The following is a 20,999-nucleotide window of genomic DNA, read 5'->3' on the forward strand; positions in this document are numbered from 1 at the left end:
CAGACATTAAGTTAAAGGTTAGTGATTTAATCAGCATAGACTACATCTACATTATCTTACCTGTGAAGCTTTTTGGCTGGACCAGTCTGCTCCTGCACTTATCTTATGGGTTGGAAGATAAGTCTCCTTAAGTGCACGCCTGAAGCCACGCCTCGGCTTGATTAAAATGCTTCGGAAGGGGGCAAGTGGGGCTTGAGCTCTTTGCAATGTCGGAGTTTAAATATTTGGCAGTATTTTGATCTAACATCTCTTACAGGGCTCTGACTTAGATTAAGGTATTCTCTCTTTGTGATGAAACAGGGCTGTAGGTCAGTACCAGAAAATGTCAGCTTTGTAATGCTAAGTACAAGACTATTCCACAAAATGCCTCCGTTAACCTGCTCCTCACTGCTTGTCTTCTATAGCCTGCTGTTGTCTCAGTCGTATTTGAATGTCTGTGTTGACTTTTAATCTCTTGTAACGACAGTTTGAAGCACTAAAGATGGAATATGTGAATGTTTTTTTTCTGACTCGAGGTCCTTGGCCTCTTAATTTTTGCATTTTCTTTCTCACTGGCTCCAGCTGATTGGTGTGCTGTGTTGGTCATTCCAGCTTCAAACTCTTTTCTCTTCGTGCATTGCCTTTCTTTCCTCTGCTCTGTCCGTATAAGCTACAGCTCTGACTGCTACTGTGTGACTTGTATGACATCAGTGATTCTACTCACCTTTTCTTCCTCTCCTTTGACTGTGTGCGATTTATCTCTCTGCCTTGTGTCTCACGTGTTCATGCTCACGTTGAGGATTGGGGCCAGACTTCTGAATGTTTACTAAAATGTGTGTCGTCGTTGGTGCTGTGCAAGATGATCAGAACGTAATCACATGCTGTGTGTATTCATCAGATTATGACTTCCTCTTTTCTTGCTGCCTATCTCTTTTTGACTCCTCTGTGTCTTTGCTGCAGCACGTTGCTTTATGAAATGATTTTGTGAATGCTTTTCTCCTCCAGGCTGCCCCCCCCTTTTTTTTTAAATTTTTTTAATCGGACCACTATGTTGATGTTTTTTTTCAACCTCTGGTCAGAAATTAGGAATTATTCTGCAGCTGTATGGGCGACCCTCTTCCTCAACACAAGCCCTTCCATCATCTCCAAAAGCAGCAGGTGCCTGATGCAAATGGTTGGTTGGTGCCAAGGCTGTCCATGGTTGTGTTGCTCTGACCTGTCTCTCTCTTTGGCCGCAGTGATCTAGACAGAGACTTTTGGAATAACAATGACAGCAGCACAGTGCAGCAGAGGTGGAGCTCCTATCCACCCAAGGAGTTCGTACTAAACATTTCTCCCTATGCCCCATATGGAGATCCTCGCCTCACACTCAAGTGAGTCTTGGTCCAAGGTTGGTAAGAGCCTTCCACCGGAGCAGGGCTGTAACGAGGCAGGGGCTGTGCCACCTTACTACTAAACCCCTAACCCCCCCCTTACTTTCACTTGCATTCCTCACCTCTCCCTTTCTCACACCTTCCCCGCCTTTTTTTAATTTATTTTTTTAGCTGTGCAGTCACCAAGACTTGCCCCTCATCAAATTGAACCATTCAACGTCAATTTTATAATGCCACTTATTAAATCCAGCTCGCTTTATAATCTCCATTATCTTTCTTTCCTGAGGATAAAACGTTATTCCTGAGTAACCGAGGATATAGCCAAAAACAATACAAAAAAGCCCGTTCCATAAATGTCATAGTGTTTCAATTTACATAAACTTCACATTTCTAGACATGCTACTGTTTTTTAATGTGAGTTCCATCAACAATGGTATAACGGCATCAATAAAAACCCACCCAATGTTAACACACTGGAGGGCATAAATGGTTACTAATGATTAGTCATAATCTGTGAATGTAGGAAAATGTCACACACGCACATTACAGCATCCCCGCGACAGCCATCCGACCATTACGGCAACAGCATGCAGGCGAGCCTGATAGAAGCCCCAGGCTAATTCCTGCTGCAGCTCCACACATCCCCTCACCTTTTAATGAACACAGAGGCTGCCCTCGTACGCCCCCCCACTCGCTACAGCCCTGCTGCTCCCACTAACTCCTGACCTCTAATCTCTCACCTCTTTCCCATGGGGTGTAACCATGGAGACGGACAACCCTCGTAGCTTTTCTCTCCTTTTAAGACATGTGTACTTTAACCCACCTTCTCTATATTCTGTGTCTCTCCCTGTCTCGCTGATGTCAACTAAAATGTGTTTGTTGTTGTTGTTGTGGAGGGTTGACCGTTAACCAGGTTGCAGTGTGGTGCCAGTGTTCACCTGTGGTTTACATCCATCTGTGGCTTCTCTCTGACCCTCATCAACCTATTATCTAATGTGTGCTGCAGTAACACTGGAGCACTTGAACTGTGGCTGCTGTCTATCATATTGGGAGATAAGGTAACAGTGTTTTTACCGGATGCAATGAAAGTGATATTTTTCACTCACTAAGCACTTGAATCCAATAAAGCCCTTCGCAAGGTCATACCTATCTCCCTCTGGGCACCTAGAAGACTCTAAGCTTAGACACCCTGCTGCCAGGCGTATGTCTGATAAACTCTCTAATAACTGGTCATCTTTAATAGGCCTAGCTGTTGAGGACTGTGTGTTGAATTGCCTGGAGAGAGGAGGCAGTAGTGTGCTTAAGAGTGCAGTGGATAAATGGATTGCTGTCTAAAAACTCTTACCTGAGGGTGACGGCTGTTGATCTCAAAAGAGCCAAGTTCAAATCCTAGTGTTTGTGTTTTGAGAAGTTTATTTTATAAAAAAAAGGTAAAAAAAAACACCTCAAGGTTGTAGTTTATTGTCTGTAAAGCTGTTTTCATCAAGTCCAGCCTTCACAAGTTTTTCTCAAGCCCAGTGCTCTACAATTGATGTTATATCACCTGCAGTGATGAAAAAATATCTTTTACATCAGTGGTGCGTGGGTTATGAAAAACTTTTAATTAAAAAGGAAAACGGTTTAAACATACATTTTACCTTTAGCGAAAAAATAGGGACTACTTTTTGACGCCCACCAGTAATGCCTGGCTGAAGCCAAAAGGCAGCTTGGAAATGATTTTCTGTTTGAGCTTCTCCCGAGGTCAGCAGCCTTCACTCTCTGGAATGACTTTCGCCCTAATCCATCAAACATGTTACCTTAGCTGCGAGCTCAATGTCCATCTTTGAGGACTTGCGTTGGGTACAGCAACCAACCAACCAAGATTCTTGGAGGTTTCATTTTCATGGTTGAACTTTAATATTGATCCACATTGGAAAAAAACTGTTTCACTGGATTGACATGGCAACATTTTTAAATGTAGGTATCAGGCTTGGTAGTTAATAACTTCTATATATTTCACTCTATTTAATCAATCTCATGGCTTTGAGATAAAAAGAAGTCAAAGGAATATATAGATGTATTTCTTTGTAAATCAATTCTACCTTCTGAAGTTCAGTGAGAAAAATGATTGATATCTTAAAGGGATTTTCCTGTAAATACTCATGGTGATTTATGGGCCCAGTTATTTATGTGATCCTACTTTTCATAAAGATTAAGGATGTCCTTCTTGTATCTGACTCAATATATGAGGCCCATGTCTCCCGTGTTGACCGTTGCTCCAGCTGTGTGATTCTGGCTGTTGCAGTGATTGATTACTTATCCACGTGCTCTGTCAGGTCAATTGGTCAGAACTAAATGTGAGAGGTGACCTTCAAAGGGACATGATACAAACTAAAAGCACCCTCCTCCTCCTCCTCCTCCTCCTGTTTCACACGTACACACCGGGTGACAACCTCTTCTGTGCCTTTTTTTTATTTTTTTATTTTGTGTCACCTGGAGCAAGAGCAACATGCATATTAATGAAATGTAGTCATGGCACCAGAGGGCACTACAGTGCTTTATTTCTGATCAAAACTGCTTACAGTGCAGACATGACATTTTAGAAGTGAAACCAGGTTTGAGATGTAATATCACTTGAGTGACAGCACTCGTTATGCCTGAACTCATTTGGAGGTCGATATGATTAGATTGTCGTTAAGATTTTTCCTCCTGTGGAGTGCAGGTGTTTTTACCACGTCCTGTTTACTGTTATTGACACTAAGTAGAGATCAAGTGACAAATAGATCTTTCAAAAATATAATGATACACATTAAGATCTAAAAATACAGTCGAATCGATGCTTTACAGGAATGAACGTGTATTTAACCAAATGTCACGTTGCACAGCTTTCCAAATGAGTCTCTTATTTGCTCATGAGGCACACAGTTCTACCCTCCTGCTCTAAGTTGCTACCATTAGATTGTCTTAAATAGCAGCACATTTCAAGCCTCGAATGCCCAAATGAATGGGAGAATGAGAACTTAAAAAAAACAGAGTCCACACTCTGTTGCCGCTAGTGAATGCTGGCAGATGTAGTATTGGTCCTCGGGGCCCAAAGGAGTGACCATTTGCTGGTTTTCCGCCCTCCACAGGCTCCCTCTTTAGTCCTCTCTCTCTCCCCTCCTCCTCCTCCTCCTCTTCTTCTCCTCACCTCCATGCCTCCTCCACCACACTGGAATCCAGACCTTTCTCATCTACCTGCCTCTCACTTGGCCTGGAAACTAGTCCTGCCCCCTCAAAACACTCTACTGATCTGGCTTACCTTCTTAGCCATGTGGTTGCTTGATGTATTTTCCTTTGTGGGTGTGAGTGTGTGTGCGTGTGTGTGGGTGTGTTTGTGTCCCGTCTTTCTCACACTCTTTGGTCTTTTTCTCCTCTGCCTGTCGTTATTCTCCTCTCCTCTGTACTCTCTGTCTGGCGTGGGACCTCCGCACCCTCTCTCTGTCTCTCAGTGGGGCAGTGTCAGGGGGTCAGAAGGGGGCAGCAACTGGGCATGGGGATGATGGGGGGGGTCCTTATCGCAGTGACAGCGTGAAGAGCATGGTAACAGAGGGAGTGAAGGCCGGGAAGTGGCAGACCGTCCAGGGCCACATGCACTCCGGAGGACTGCGACCCAGCGAGTGAGTTCTGAAACCGGGCAAAAACAAAAGCAAACATTTCAGTCATTTCAGTGCAGCAGAAAAAAAGGAAAATAAAACATGCAATCACAATGTTATTTCTTTGAGATGTTACCTCCCAGAAGCTATGATTAGATGAATGAAAGATTTTTTTTTTTTTTTTATGGCCAAGGAAGGTGCAGCTCAGGTTTCAAGGTGAGCATGTGGGCACAGATCAAGGCGTGAGCAACGGGGAGATGTGATCTTGCGTCATCCTGAGAAGATAACAATAGTTCACTTGCACCGTATCACACCGACTCAACCCCCAGCTGCTCCTGTATAACTCTGCAGGAGAGTATGATTTATTTATGCGAGGAACTGCACTGCCTGCGAGTGTACTTTCGAAAAAATGCAACACAAAAATGGTCTCGTTTTCACACACTGCCTGAAATAGTGCCTCACACCATGCCAACGAGCCCTTTTAATTAAAACTCCGCCTGAAACGTAAACTGCATGTTGCAAACCCGCAGCCATGATGTTTGACATGATTTAGGGTCCATACTCAGCGTCTCGTAAATGAGGCAGTTAACTCTTAGTTCTTGATGATTTTTTTTACACCTCTCTTCAGCACCTCGTGTCTATGATTTCTTCCTCCACAACACATTTACGCTCATCACTTCCTCGCTCCTCATTCCTCCTCCTTCTTCCCTCATCTTTCTTTTTGCCCCCTGTCTATAATTGGATTCTATTTTCAGGCTGCTATAAGTGTCTGTGTCTCTAGTGTTGTGTCTCGCACCCCATTTTCTGTCACCCTCTGCTGTTATCCCTCCCTCACTCCTTCCATCTTTGTGTTACCATGTGAAGCCACTCCTCTCCTTCTCTTCTTCTTTTGTACCCACAAACTTGTTCCACTTCTGCAAAACCTTCCATTTACCTTTTTTATCCTTTTTTTTAAATTATTTGTGACTGTTAGATATCATGGACTGCACACTTAAAGCCTTATGCAAAATTGTGTTGGGTAAAGTATGCCAGGCGGAGTAAAAAGGCACATAACTGATGTGAATAGCGCTCTCATGACCCAATTCTGGTAGTCTGGGTTACACAGTGATCTCAGAGAGAGGAGGATATATTTAGTGAGTAGAAAAAAATTATATTTAAAAGGTTACAGTAGATCCATCACAACAAAGGCAAGATGTATGTGTACATAAAGTGTCAAAAACATGCTACACACCCTCTGTTGTTATGACTACTGACTACTGTGGCGGGCCCATGTAAAATAATTTATCAAGGGGAGGAGTAAAAACTGAGTGACAGAGGGAGGGAGTTGTTCTGTCGGACTTGGTTGGCTGTCGGGATGTCTCTAGAGGTGCAGCATGTATTTAAAGACGAAAAAGACTAAGAGAGACAGGAAGACAAGCTATCAGGCATGTAAAAGTAGAATGCCGAGAAGGGGAAATGGGGATCTCTCATCACACCAAAAAAGCCTCGTCGAGAAGGCCAGGGAGCAGCAAAACCGCCGCGCGCGCACCACGACGGGGTCAAGCGGCACAGAATGGCACCTTGCCCTTGCGGACCTTTCACATCCGAATTCTGCCTGCGCGGCACCCTTCCACACGCAAACCGCACACTCAGGCACGTAAGGTGCATGCAAACCTGACGCAGACACGCAGGCGGAGCTCACAGTCGGCACACTTGTGCTGGACTCAGGCCTATCAGCAGCACACAGCACACAACGATCACTCAGGCTGCACCTTCTACTGCTATTTCTGCTACTGCTGTTACTGCTGCTGCCTCACAGTGCTCTCCTTCTCTCTCCTCCTCCTCCTGTCTCCACCTCTAAACTCTCCAACCCCTGCCTCCCTCTCCTCAAACACCAATCTTCCTCCTTCCTCCTCCCCCTCCCCCTCCCGGTCATTAACTCCCTGTTTGGGTGAACTCTCCTGTATCTTTCCTGATGTCAACCTGACTTCCTTTGTTGTGTCCCCCTACTGCCCTGTGCCACCATGTCTCCTGTCTGACCTCATCACCTCTGAAAAACTCACCTCCTCCTGCCACGGCTCTCCCCCTTCTCCTTCTTCTCCCCCGTCCTCCCATGCATCCTCCGACTCCTTCCTCCCTCCTCAACATCCTGTCCTGTGCCGGCCGTGGCCTTCCCTACGCTCTCTCTCCTCCCTGCTCCTCTGCCCTCCCAGCTTTGGGGACACAGTCTTGTCTTATGCATCCACTTTGGATCACATCCCCACCCGGCCTCGGACGCTGCTGCGCCAGCAGAGCCTTCAGCAGCCTCTCATCCACCCCCCGGGCCCAGTCCTCGGCCATCCGCCCACCACATCCCAAAGCTTGGGACAATTACACACTGCACCCGGACAGCCTGGGGGTGGTGGTGGGGGTGCTGGGACAGGAGAGGGCGGTGGTGAGGGTGGGTGTGCGGGTACAAGAGGTGGTCCCCGGGGGGCACGGGGCGGCCCAGCCGGAGCAGGGGCCTCTCGAAATAGGGGAGGTGGAGCAGGAGGGAACCCAAATGCCAATCCTGGAAGCTGGGATTACATGATGGACCAGGTGAAGAATCGAGGCCTGGACGTCAAATCCTTCCTGTGAGTCTCTCCTAACTCCTCATTCATATCTCTCTGTAATGTCCTTTGTAGTGTCCCATGCTAATGCTTCTGTCTCTACATCTGATGTTAGTCTATGTCATGCTATGCTAGAGTCAAATTATAGAACGTGATTTAGCTTTAATGCATAACCCTTAATTTCTTAGAGAATGGTTTATTTATAATGTATCTACGAGTAAGTAAAAACGAATCTGCTTTTACCTTTATCTTTGTGAAACTCTGTTCTCTGCCTATTGTTTTTTGTTCACTTAGCATTTGACATCCAGGGAAGGATATTACTTTAGCCTGTAAATGTAAATATTTACTTTGTGTTTGTGTGCATAGTTGTACAAATGTGCAATATGTAGAGGTCTTCTTTTATCTTTAAGGAAGGCTATATAAAATCGTGTATTTCGAGTATGTGCTGGTTGAAATTGTGGTTAACAAGCCTGATTAGTCCATGTAATAGCTTAGCATGTAAATGCAGGATGATGCAGATGAATGCAGATGAGGAGGCTAGAGGTCATCTTATTTGAAAAATGGATTATATATGTTATTAAGCATGGAGTTATTAATGTAAACAAGATGTTGACTTTTAGCTCTGAGTCCTGTGGGATTGCAGGAGATGGATCAACATCTCATATTGTGAAAGCATCGTACATCACATCTTGGTGATTTTGTAACTATTCATTATGTTTGTTACATATTATTCTTAGAGACGCATGACGTTATGTGTTCAATTGTCCGTATGAAAATCAGCTGAGCTCAGTGTTTAAGGATAGACATTTGTGCTAAATCAGTGATAATCTAATCAAATCACAAAGCTTCTTATTGAGAAAAAAAATCATTTTTCCTCATTTAGAATAAATGACATCACGTGCATGAAAAATGGCAAGGAACTTACAGCATATTGTGAGCTACTTTGTACCCCATTCTGTGATGAATTGTTCAATGTTTACACTGTTTGCTCTGCTAAGCAGTAACATCTGTTTGGATGGCATTCAGTCTGTCTGCTGCAATTGTCCTTACAGGATAGAGCTCGCAGTGCTAGTTTATAATATTCATGAGACTGTGTCATAAAAAGTCACAATATCTTTTCTATTCACACCATCCCACTCAATTAGTTGATGTTATTTTGGAGCCATGCTTTGGCCAACACAGAAATGTTTACTATCCAGCTCAGGAGACAACATTAAGCCTTATCTGTATTTCACAGTGTGCAACAAAAAACTGTAACTGCTCTTCCGGTGTCAGCTTATATGCTGATTGTAAATCTGTGCCTGCTGGATGTGCTGCTAGCTAGCTGACGTGTGTCACCATCCGTACATCACTTGGTCCGAATGGATCAGTTAAAGAACAAGGGTTAGGTAGCCGTGTGTAGATCTGTGCTAACCCGAAAGTATTGATGTTTTATGTCAGCAGCACCATTACTTACATTACGAGATATTGTTACTTAAGGGCAGGAGTGGAGTGGAGTGGGGGCAGATGGAGGAGAGAGAGTGGTGATGGAGGGCAACATGTGTTTAATGTCCCTTTGCACTGAGCCTGTTTAACAGTAGCTTCTCAAGAATCCAGTTTTCTTTTGTGTGTGCGTTAAAGCTTTACTGGTCATTTGAGTGTGACACAGCTGAACTAATGCCACAGGCTAACTGAGCAGTAGCCAAGCAACACATGCCATCATCAAGGTCACTGAGAATATCACCCATAGAGTCAAGTATAGCACATCATCGTAAATGTGAGATTAAGGTCATTGTTGTATTTCCCTCTCTTCAACAGTAACACTTATGATGGATAACAGAGTAGTCCGGTAATGGACATGACCCATTGTTCAAGCCGGTTAATTTGAGTCTTGGCTAGTTTCCCTATCTAGATGAGTCATTGCTCAGAGAAAGTGTTGATGTGATTGAAACAGATATCTAGCCTTTGGAGCTCTTTCACCAAATGGTACTCTTGGGTAGATTGGGCTTCATGCTTTTTGGCTTAAACCCAATTATTTATCCTGATGTCAGTGTCTGTCCCCTCACCTGCCTTTACTTCCTGTTCATTGATTGGAGTGTTTTACCAATATACTTAAGTGTAAATGCTTATACTTAAAAGGGGATTGAAGGACAGGGATGCAATAACTGTGATACTTACAAGTATCAGTACATGACCCATACCATTAGGCCTTTATCATATAGACCAGTGGTTCCCAACTGCAGTTACCAGGTAGTATAAAAAAATAAATATAAAGCAGCTCAATTGATAAAACTAATTTGATTAAGACATAAAGGTGAACTTTTAGCGAGTGAGAAAGATGATGAATTAGTTTGTTCAAAAGAGTTCAATAAAGCCGGGGTTCCAAAACTGTTCAGCTCGCAACCCCCAAAATAAGGGTGCCAGAGACTGGGGCCCCCCTACTGTGCCTGGACGTGGTTAAGGCATAACGTAGCACACCGCCATTCACTAGCACTAATAAACCCCTCCAAATACTGGCATCACAAAAGAACAACACAAAAGACAACAGCCTAAAAGCCATACGAATATTTTTTATGGTAGTTTATTGTAAGAAGCAGAATACAAGTTATTTTAACTGCCAAAAGATGGATAACAGAGAAATGAGCTGCACAGTTTTGATAAACAGTTATAGTTGGCTAAAGAATTGGATAATAAATTGTTTAGAATAATAAAATGGATACAATTAATTTGAATGATGGGTTGATGGAATCAGTCTTAAGGGGTTACTGTTGTAGGTCAGACATAAAATCTCTTGAGTTATGTATTGACGTATAAGAAGGAGATTATTAAACAAGACTTCATGGTGCTGCCAGAAAAGCTTTTGACAGCTGACAGCAGACTGTGAAAGAGATGAAATTGTGAAGTATAGGGTGATATCTTTTCACAGCTTGGCAGCATCATCTTTTCTTAGCGGAGGTATTCTCCTAGGCATTGTAACGCAGTCAGAGGCTTAAGCTATGGAAGCGTGGATACTGGTGACAGAAGGAGGGAAGGAGGCAGTGATGAGGAGGCAGGGAATTAAGAGTAGGGGATAAGGATGTGGGGAGGGGGGGGAATTGGAGGGCAGAATTGAGAAGATGAAACGAGAAGAGTGCAACATGGAGAGTGCAAGAGCGGTGACCCAGAAACGGTGACACACACCGAGCACCTCAAGACACTGTGTCACTCAAATAGAAACAATTAGTCCAGATCTTCTTAATGAGGCTTAATTAAATCTTAACTCTTGAAGAGATGTTCGATGGGAAAGGTGAGTCAGGAGGGAGAGCAGGATGCAGGTTAAAAAACTGGAAACAGAATGTAGAATACTCTGTGTGTGTGTGTGGGTGTGTGTGTGTGTTTGTTGGTGGCATGGTTGGCGAGTGTGTGCGCCTACACGCCCGTTTATTTCTTATATATAAATGAGGAAGCTCAAGCTGCTGAATGTCACATCCATTAAGGAATCATCAGCAGTTTCTTATTATTTGTTGTCATTATGCATTATGATGTGAACACAGCCTGCAGCTGTTTTCAGCACCACTTCATTAAATTCATTACATTCTTATTAATTTGGCCTTTGAGGTTAAGGTATCTTATTAATATCCTTCCCTGGACAAAGTGCTTACTGCTGGGATGTTATTTGCTGTTGCAGATTTATGACTGTTTTTCCTCTGTTACTGCTTTCTCTGGTCTTATTGTCCCGCCACCTCTCTGCTCTCCTATCCTCGTACGACCTGAAATTACCTCTCCTTTCTTATCTCCCCCTGAACCACACCTTTTTATGTGCGACCTCCAAATCCTTCTGCATCTGTTCTCTTCTCTCGACTCTCTTTCTATCTCCTATTGTATTTTTTCTCATGGCGAGCCAGTGAGGGGAAGATGGTGGTCCTGGCTTTGGCCATAGGTGTGGCCGAGCAAGATGACTTTGCCAATATCCCTGACCTGCAGGAAACAGCGCAGGCACCACCACCAGCCAATCAGGAGCCCCCTCCTGAGAAGAGGTACCAGATAATGTATGAGAGTGCTAGTTGTATGTGAGAGAATGGAGTGCAAATGAAAGGACGAGGAGGATGTGATATCAAAGAAAAACAAGAGATGATTTCAGAATCTAGGTGGAGGACAGTAGCTTTGTTTTCTAGTGTTTCTGGTTGAGTCACTGCACTTAAGTGCATTGTGCCACAGCCCTTTATCTGAAATAGAAGCAGAGCTCAACACTCTCTTGCAGAAATAAAAATGGGAGCTCACTACGAAAAGTAAACATTGCCTTTTGTGCTGAGATGAGTAAAGAGATAGTCAGTTAAGCTTTTGAGTAACGACAAACTCCTCAAAAATGTCCTCAAATCACAGAACGCGAGGTCTTCTCATGCCAGTGGTCTTCTTTTCCTGACCATAATCATTATCTTCCCTGACGCTATGACATTCTCCTCCACCATTTTCATCTCTATTTGTTTGTCTCTTTGCCTTACAGAGCCCTACAGTTGGTAATTGTTGTATTTCCTTTGTGTTTTCCATGCTTTTATTATCCCAGCCCGTTCTGCTCATGTGTTCTTTTTTTCCCCTCCTGCTCATTAGCTCCCTTCAATCACCCTCTGCTGCTCTGAGAGTCCCGTCTCTGTAGCTCCACCGAGGGCCCAGAGAGCCTCCTCATTATTCCACAACATGCTAGTCACTTACATAAACATGCTGCTAAAAATAAACTTTTTCCTTGCCAGGCACCTTAACACACTCCAAGCCAAAATATATCCACTCACTTATAAGGATGCAGCGCTCTTTGCTTCTATCTCCCTATCTCCCCAAATAATTAGTTTAGCATTCTGTTCAGGAAATGGACCATTCGTATTATTTTGGTGAGACAGTTTAAGACTAACAAACGAGTACGCTGGCTGTGTCCTGTGAAACAAACAGCTCTCACCACTGCACTCGTGGTTTTCATACGCAGCCACGGACAGTCGTCGTGATTATTTTCACCGGCTTGTAACACCACAGAGTGAAAATCTTCCAGTCGCTCCAGCCGTAGGTAGAACCAACACACTCGATTGCCTCAGCAGTCCACTTAGTTTGATTTAACCTCACTTTGATTCTGTGACAAATTAGAGACAATTTGGAGATACATAATACGACGCACACAAAGAAACAGGGTAGCAGGGGATGATGAACAGATTCTGATTTACTCGTCACAGCGATTATGCCTCATTCACAAGTGTTAAATCAATTTGACACCTGATTTCAAACTAGGGCTCTGTTACAAAACAGATGGTAACTGTTTTCTTATCTAGACTGCACTATTGCAGTGTGAAGCTGCAAGTGTTGGATTGAGACATTTGAAGGATCTGATCTAGCAAGATAGCAAGTGTGACCTTTTACTTATATAAGCATCTTTGTACATAAAAACATTAGCTTCTTGAGCTATGCTTAACTTAAGACCAGTTAAATCCCGATGGCCTCTTGGTTGGTCTGCTTCCTCGTAGTCTTTTGCCCCCGAGCATCATGTGGCATTTTCCCGAGCCTGCACAGCTCTGCATGGGGTTGCAAACAAGCATGAAAGTATGCTTTGAGAAAGAATGTCGCTTTTGTGAACATCAAAACTATCTCCATTGTTCAGGATTAGTGGGAAACCGGTAGAGCCACTGAGGAGTGCAATTTTCTGTGTAATTTGCCGTTGCACATTACATCTGGCTTTTCCAGCCTTTGTGTTCACCTGGAAACCTCCTTAAATGGGTTGTGAAATCCACTAATAGACTAAACAGCGAGCAGGAACCACAGGGGCGCTTAGTCCAGCTCGTTGCCTGCAGGACTCACCTCGATTAGCTGTGATTGAGTGCAATGTGGAATATTCTAGATTAACCTGAGGTTCATGTCTTTTCTGTCAGGATGACTGGCAGTTTACACTCTGAACAATAGAGAGGGAGGATGTTAAGAAAATGATTTGAATATGCTGACCACAATATCTTGGACCTTTCTCGATCCCCTCTCCTGGGCTTCAAGCTTTGAGCCACCCATTCTTTTGTTTGTTTCCTGACAGATTACAAGGACAAATGTACAGTATAATAGAGGGTTTTGCAACCCTTTAATTGGAAGCTAATTTTAAGAGGCTCATGTTAAGTCCCCGGTATATTAGAAATGCAAGTTATAAGCTTGCTGGGAGTATATCATTCCCTATGGTGTTAGTGCTGACTTCAGAGATGTCTGACAGTGATTTAATCAATCACACTCATGGCATATTGCTCATTCTAAACGGGGCTCACAAACCAGAGACAAAGCTTGGCTCCCATCCGTCTCTTTACAACCATATCATCGCAGTCTGTGCATTAACACATCTCTCATGTGCCCATCACTCACTTCCATACCTGCATCACTCGTGTCATGGCTCTTTAATTTATTACACTGGACAGCTTGTTTCTCGTTAATATCTCAGTGAGCCAAAACGATCGAAGTTAATGAGAGTAGTTTATGTGACTCTCAGGAATTAACATCATCAACATTAAAGTGATCTTATGATAAATGTCAAAGAGCTGCTGTGTACAGCTGATGTGGCAAACATTAGGGAAACAACCAGTGGAGTAATATAACTTGGTATACTTAAGTTGGCTAATATACTTGGAGCTTTACCCTCCTTGAATGTATCTGACAGCTATAGTTTGAAGTTAATGTACAGACCAAGATTTTAAACCATCCTTTGGTAGATAAATGTAATATAATGCCTTTTTTTAAGGTAAACCTATAGTCTCCTGTCTTAGCAGTGTCCTAATCACTTTGAAATGTCTGTGATTATTAACAACCAAAGAGACATTTCTACTTAATTTTCTCAAATGGCTTCATTAAAATAACCGTCCAAGGCACAAAAAGATAAAATAACCTAATATGTCACTATTAAAGAAAAGGCTATGTTAATTCAAATTTGTGCAGCAGAACTTTTTCTCTTCATCCGTGTCCCATTAATCATATTATGACCCCACGATTTGTCTTTAATCCTCAGTTTGGATCTGTTGAAATAAACTACCACCAGTGTAAAATAATAATAATAATAATCAGTTAAAACAGTACAGTGCTGAGTACACACTAATACATCAGAATTAACAGTTAACTGTAAAATGTCAGTACTTATTGGACTATTTTTCTCTTAAATTTGAGCTTGCAGCTATGAGGAACTTTTTTTCTTTTAAATGACTCATTATCTTGAGGATCAACATTTAGCTTTTGTTCTGGTAGTCAGCAATGCAACTTCCTTTAAATACAATTTTGCTCTTTAAAAAAATTTACTGCCACTTTTACTCAGAGCGTTGACAAAAGGATGGTTTTACAGCACGGGAAACAAATGGTCCTAACTTACATCACAATTGTCCAAATCTTTTAAATAGGAAACTGTATGTAAAGTGCTCAACAAATACCACAGAAGCTTTTCATTTAGCCTTCAGCAGTGTGTTTATGCCTAATGGTTGCTTGGCCATAGTTGAGGGCAAGCCACACTATAGTGCACTGTTTTCCCCACTGGCCATGAGAAGGTGTTGTAGTGCTTGATATTCGTTACGCTCCGCCGCTGACCTTGCGAGTGCAATGGATGAACGTGTTCTGAGCGGCCATTTGTTTACGAAGTGAAGCAGGAGCTGAGTGACTGGTTTGAACTGCACCACAGTCGGTAGTCTAGATACATACTTTTAGAACCAAGGCTACACATCTCCAGGGGGGAAAAGGGAGGGAGTTGATGCCGAGCAATCCAAGAGCAGGAAAGCTCGAATTGGATTACAAAATTGTGTGTTGTTTGATTCTGGGGCCACACATACTGAGATGTTTCTGTCTCATGCATCCATAAGCAGTGGATCTTAAAAAGCTTAATTAGGCTGTAATAGTCTTTTCTTACTGCCTCATTGGGCTTCACTCAAACAATTCAGTTGCGAGTCAGTGAACCTATACTGTAGGTTCTCCTCGAGTGCTGCTATAAAGAGAAGCCACAATCCCCAAGAGTGTTGGATCTAGAGCTCGCTCTGAGCAGCGGGCTTGGCGCCCAATGAAGAGGCACGTTCAGAACAGAGGAGGCAGGATTTATCCTTGTGCTACATTAACATTCAATCCACTTGCCTGTGGTCTTTCAATTATTCATCCATGCATGTTACATCATTTTGTGTAAGCCAGCAGAGTTATTTCTAGTTCCAGAATACATGTTGCAGGTATCGATAAATATAGATGTATATTCTGTGCCTCCAAGACGTAAAGTGCTTCATGGCTCTCTTACTTTCTGTTAATTGCCAAGTGGGCTATATCTTATATTGCTTTATAATTTATTAGCTTATTACAGTGATTAAATTGACATAAATGACGAAGAGCGTGTGGCGAGTATGACCTTACCTAAATGAATACAAATGTTTGTTTATTTAATGTCATGACCGTGTTTCATGCTCTAACCACATTAGCGGGAGTGGGAGGAGTTCAATCTTAATGTGGTGGAGGATGTGTGCTGAGGCCATTTACTGTACACAGTCTGTCATTTGGGCTAATGTAATGTGAGGTCATTCTGAGGTCATGTAATTGTGGTATAGCGTGAATTTCAGGTTTTGTTTTCTCTGATATGTATAGAAAAATGCTGATATAATTGTTCCCGATGCGCTAGTGTTTGTACACAAACATGTAAATTGATTATTCTGTGCTTTGCTAGTCTGACACAGTGCTCCTCCTGTGACAGCAGCTTTACAGGCCTGACTAATCAGCAGAGTCTTCAGGGGACTCTGGATCAGGCGGTCCCTGAGGCTTCAGATCCCTGTGGCCACCGTTCTCCTCCAGACATCACCGGGGATTGTTGAGATGCATTGAGTTAAGAGAGAGGGAAAGCAGATAGCACTAAGGCAGGAGGTAAAAAAAAAAAAAAAAGGAGTCACAAAGAGAGCAGGAGGAGGAGAGCTCTTTCAAACAACCATCCATCCATCTATCTATCCATATGTCACAGAAAGATGAAAATTCAGGGTACAATCCATCTTTCTTCCCTGAGAGTCGTAGGAGAGAGCACTTATGCTTCTCTGCACAGCCATGCGTTATGCAGTGCTGCAGGCAGCACTCTAGCCAGCACATACATGCTGGCATCATGCTCACCCCGTGCATGAAAATGGAAGGATGAGGGTACGTGAGAGGAGTGTTTTGGAGCATTAACCTGGGCCTCCTGTGTCCTGCTTCAGAACAGGTGGTACATCTGCACCAGTCTCGACTGCAGAGGAAATCTTTGTATACAGAACATTTTGTAGACTCATGTTTGGAGTGTTAATGGACTTTTCACATTTTTTTGGGCTGAAATTCTCCAGAAGCATAGGATAGCTGATAAAGTGGCACTTGGACCCATGGGTGGTTAATTCAGAGAGGATTGGGAGTCCGTAAGGAGAGGTAATAGATATGATAAGCTTATCTTTGGTTTGAAAAGTAATCAGGTTTGCAATGCTTTACTGTATTGTAGTCAAAAGGGCATTGGCTGGTCATCCAAGTAAACAACAGCGTGTTAAAAAACATCTGAAGTACAGCTTCCAATAAAGTAGACATAAAACAGTACTTATAAAGATCAACATTTGGCACAGGCTCAATTGTCTTGTGGTTTTCTGGTTTCCATTTGGAGTTGAGTGAAAAAAAAAAAGAGGCAGAAACACAGAAGGCAGCATTTAGCACCTCCCTTGTTGCCTCTTCCTGAAATGAGATTTCAGTAAACGATGCTATTTTAGACTCATTTCCAGTTCCAACTTGCAGGAAGCAATTAGTTAACAGTGAGAGCATCCATATTTATACGTCGCAGCAGTGTTTTCGGTGGTAGCTCGAGAAGTGAAGCAGCAGGGACGACTGGCTGACTCAAGTGTGAACGATCATGTGTTTCATGTGGATGGTGAGTTATGTAAGCAGTGTCTTGCTTCACTGCTGTGGACTGTGTATGATGCTGAGAAGTGTGTTGTGGCCCCTGACAAATGATGGATATTGTGGGCGGCTATGATATTGAGCATAGACATTGAAATACATTACCTCATGGTCTCAGGCGAACGTGTTTGCTTGAGTGTGACATGTTTGCAGAGGGGTGGGGATGAAAATGAAAAAAAAAAAAAAAAAAAAAGAGGGGAGGAGCTGGGTTGGGCTTTCTTTCTCGCGTCTCTCTCCAGCCTAGAAGTGGAGTGTCTTTCCCCCCCTACCCCTCTCTTCAAGCTGCTGGCCCACGGTCAGGTAACAAAAACAGGATAGTATCACAGGACGGTGAAACCCTAAGTGGCCCCGCCTGCCTCCATATGTGTGTTCATGTGAATGTGTGTGTCTGCGAGGCTCTCACCCGTACCTGTCATATATCCTAAACCTTTTTTTTTTTTTTTTTTTTTGGTCTCAGTGTGTTTGCCTGTTTTCTGCACCCCCTTTTAAACGCAGCCATCCCCTTGCCACCACTCCCAACAACCCCTTGTCAAACACAACTAAAACCCCGATATGTATGGTCTTGTGTTTCTAGAGCCGTTGCTATGCCAACAGCCCACTTTCTGTGCCTTAGCTGTGGGAGAGTCTGATCTGAACTAGAGTTCACTCTGCCCCCCACTGGATACTGTAGACAACTGCAGGTTTAAAACCCCAACAGTGAAGCATCAGATGTAACAGTTCCTTCTGCAACAATTTCTAATGCCTTTTTGAATATTATACAAACTGAAGCCAATTTTTATTTTCAACTGTTTAATGTGTAGGAATAATCTTATTTTCTGCAGCCCCAGCCGCTTGGTTTAAACAGCCTGGAGGCAGCGCTGAAGCAGAGGACCGTCCCAAGTGCTTTCGAGCAGGACTGGTAGAAAAGGCCTTTCCCCTGGCTTTGGTAGCTCTCACCTGAGAATGCACTGAACCCCTGAATGAAGCATGAAGAGAATGAATAATTGAAGCCTACACTCCCCCATCAATAGTTGGGAGGTGGAGGAGGAGGGAGGTGCCTCGCTTTACTTCAAACCCTAAGTCTCTCTCCTTGCTTTAGAGCACTTTTGAGCAGATCCTCAGATCTTGGTTTAGTGTTTTACCCAGCCCTTTTCCTCGCCTCTCAGACTCGTTGCCTGCAGTTTAGAGAAATAAATAAATTAACATGCCCCCTGAAAATGCAATTACCTCCCTTGGCAACTAATACAACTAACACCAATTGATGAATATTCCTTTCCTCTTCCATGAAAGTGGTTAACATCCCTCCTTCCCCCCCGTCTCGCTCTGGTTCCTTTGCTGGTTGAAGTGATTGTCTGTTTGCTTGTCTTGTTTGCTTGCTTTTTCTGTCTGTCTATTTGTCAGAATATCCCCCACCCCCCTACCCCCTAGTTCTGTCCTTGTCTTCTGCAAAAATGTACACATTATTGCATTCAGCATCAATTCTCATCCGGATTTGCAATTCACAAACCGACCAATGAAACACACATTCTCTCGGTGAAAAAGTTTGACAGAGAATGCTGGCCAGACAGACAGACTTTCTATGGGCTCCTTGTTTCCTGCCTGTCCAAGGCATTGCCTTCACTCTCTGAGTGACCACTACTTGCATATACTGCATATGCACATGTAGCCAATGCCAGTTTGTGCTTTGGCGCTTGTGACCCTGTTCCACACTTTTAGAGTGTTGCTTAAAGGTTGGAAAATCAGGTTAGATTAAAAGTTATACCTCTATAATTTGTTCTCCATTTCTACCAACGCCCTCTTTTGTAACACTCTAAATGTGCTCTTCCTATGTTCTTCTATTTGTCCTTTTTGTTGTTTTCAATAATACTATGTTTTTGTATGGTATACCTTCCTCTTCATTTAATATCTCGTCTATTGTTTATTTGAGCTCTCCACGTAAAGACATGGTTCTTGCTCTCCTTTTTCCTGGTGAATTGTATTTATTGTCTTTTCCTTTTCTTCTCTGTGCTCTTTTTCTCCCTTCAGCATGTTTGCTCCTTTGTCTCTTGTTAGAAATATTGTGTGTGCATAGCTCTTTTATTTTTTTATTTTTCTCTTATTCTTTGATACTTATCAGACTGACCAAACTAAGCCTTTCTTGTGTTCCCAGGCTTTCCTTCCTTCATTCCCTATCTTCTCTTGCAGCTCTGTTTTTTTTTCTTTCTCTCTAATGTGCCGGTGTTTGTAACAATCTCACTTTCTGTTTGGTTTTGGGTTTGTTTTTTCCGTAACCTCACTGTTCATGCTATTAATACTTACTATCTCTTCTTATACAGATAAATAATTTTCAGCTTGCTTTTCTATTTCTTACATTCCTTGTTGAGCCTTTTATCTTATCTCCTGTCTTTATGATTTCTGTCCAGTGTGTGTGTGTGTGTGTGTGTGTGTGTGTGTGTGTGTGTTTGTATTTGTATTTTTATGTGTTCTGTGTGTGTGTGTGTGTGTGTGTGTGTGTGTGTGTGTGTGTGTGTGTGTGTCCAACTTGAGCATCCTCTCTGTGTCTGCTCATTTCTTTTCTCTGTGTTCCTGTTTGTGTTTTTCTTCTCTACGTACTGTTTGTTGATTGCCTAACAGTGTTTCTGTGTTCAGCTGCTCCATGTGCCTTGACCAGTCATCTATGGAGTGATTTGTGTCCAATGTCTCACATTAAACTTGCCAGGTCTTTCACATTTTGCTCTTTTTCTTTTCCTGTTTCCTGTTTCCTGTTCTATCTTTTCTCACACTTTTTTCTTTTCTTTCATTGAATGTATTCCTTTTCGTCTTCCTTTGCTGTGATTATTTTTTTTCTTTACACTTTGTGACTCTTCTTCTTCTTCTCATGATGTATGAACATAGAGGTTTTTTCCTCCCAAAATGTTGTCTTACTTTAACCTTATCCTCATAACAAAATTAACATCTATTAACATTTATACCTAAGAACCAGCTCTGCCATGGGAGACCCTTTTTTTTGTTTATATTTCATTTTGTGTGTGTTGATACAGATACTGATTAACTGAGAGATTTAAAACACACAAACACAACATCTGCTTCCTTAAACATCTGGTCCTCTACATGTTGCTATACATGTCTGTCTAATGTGTATATACTGATGTTTTGTTGCTATACATGTCATTATATATGTGTGTCTCGTTTATGTCTTTAGAGGGATTATGAGTTCATCATGAAGATAATTCAGTAGCTTCTATGAATTTAAAATTAGCTGTTTTATTTGTGTTTTCTTTGAAAATGTGTGTTTATTTGGTTGAGATAACTTTCTTGTTAGAGATTTGGATCTTTGCCACCCTTGACATATGTATAGTCATCCCAGGTTCCAAGTTTCATCAAACACAACTCACCACATCAAATGTCCTCAGTTCTAGCGCCTGCCATTAATCTGTGGAATTTCTGGCAGATTTCATTTGGCTTCGCTCATGATAGTTAGAGAAAGCACAATCCCGTTTGAAGGGATATCTATCCGAGGAAAAACTTGGACTCGATTGGTCGTTTCAGATAGGCGGCTTCAAGTGCAAAACAGGCGGAGGTTGGACTCCCTGAGAGCTCAGACATTCTCTCTTTCCGGAGACGATTTA

The 20,999-nt window shown here is 42.7% G+C and overlaps 1 protein-coding gene across 4 annotated transcripts in view; it reads left to right on the forward strand.

Annotated features, from left to right (window-relative positions):
* syt7a (synaptotagmin VIIa) overlaps nt 1-20,999 on the forward strand; it is a 78,844-nt gene that overhangs the window by 47,407 nt on the left and 10,438 nt on the right. The window contains exons 1-3 of one of the 4 annotated variants that reach the window (XM_065957155.1): nt 1,394-4,990; nt 7,159-7,560; nt 11,400-11,531. The exons of 1 other annotated variant lie outside the window; for it this stretch is intronic. In XM_065957155.1, the coding sequence (XP_065813227.1) occupies nt 4,911-4,990; nt 7,159-7,560; nt 11,400-11,531 (614 nt within the window). In that variant the 5' untranslated portion in view covers nt 1,394-4,910. Of the gene's footprint in view, nt 1-1,393; nt 7,561-11,399; nt 11,532-20,999 lie in introns of those variants that run through there. 2 more of the 4 variants (XR_010666698.1, XM_065957154.1) reach the window with 2 other exon arrangements.

Source organism: Labrus bergylta, chromosome 7, assembly GCF_963930695.1.
Source record: "Labrus bergylta chromosome 7, fLabBer1.1, whole genome shotgun sequence".
Taxonomy (NCBI): Eukaryota; Metazoa; Chordata; class Actinopteri; order Labriformes; family Labridae; genus Labrus; species Labrus bergylta.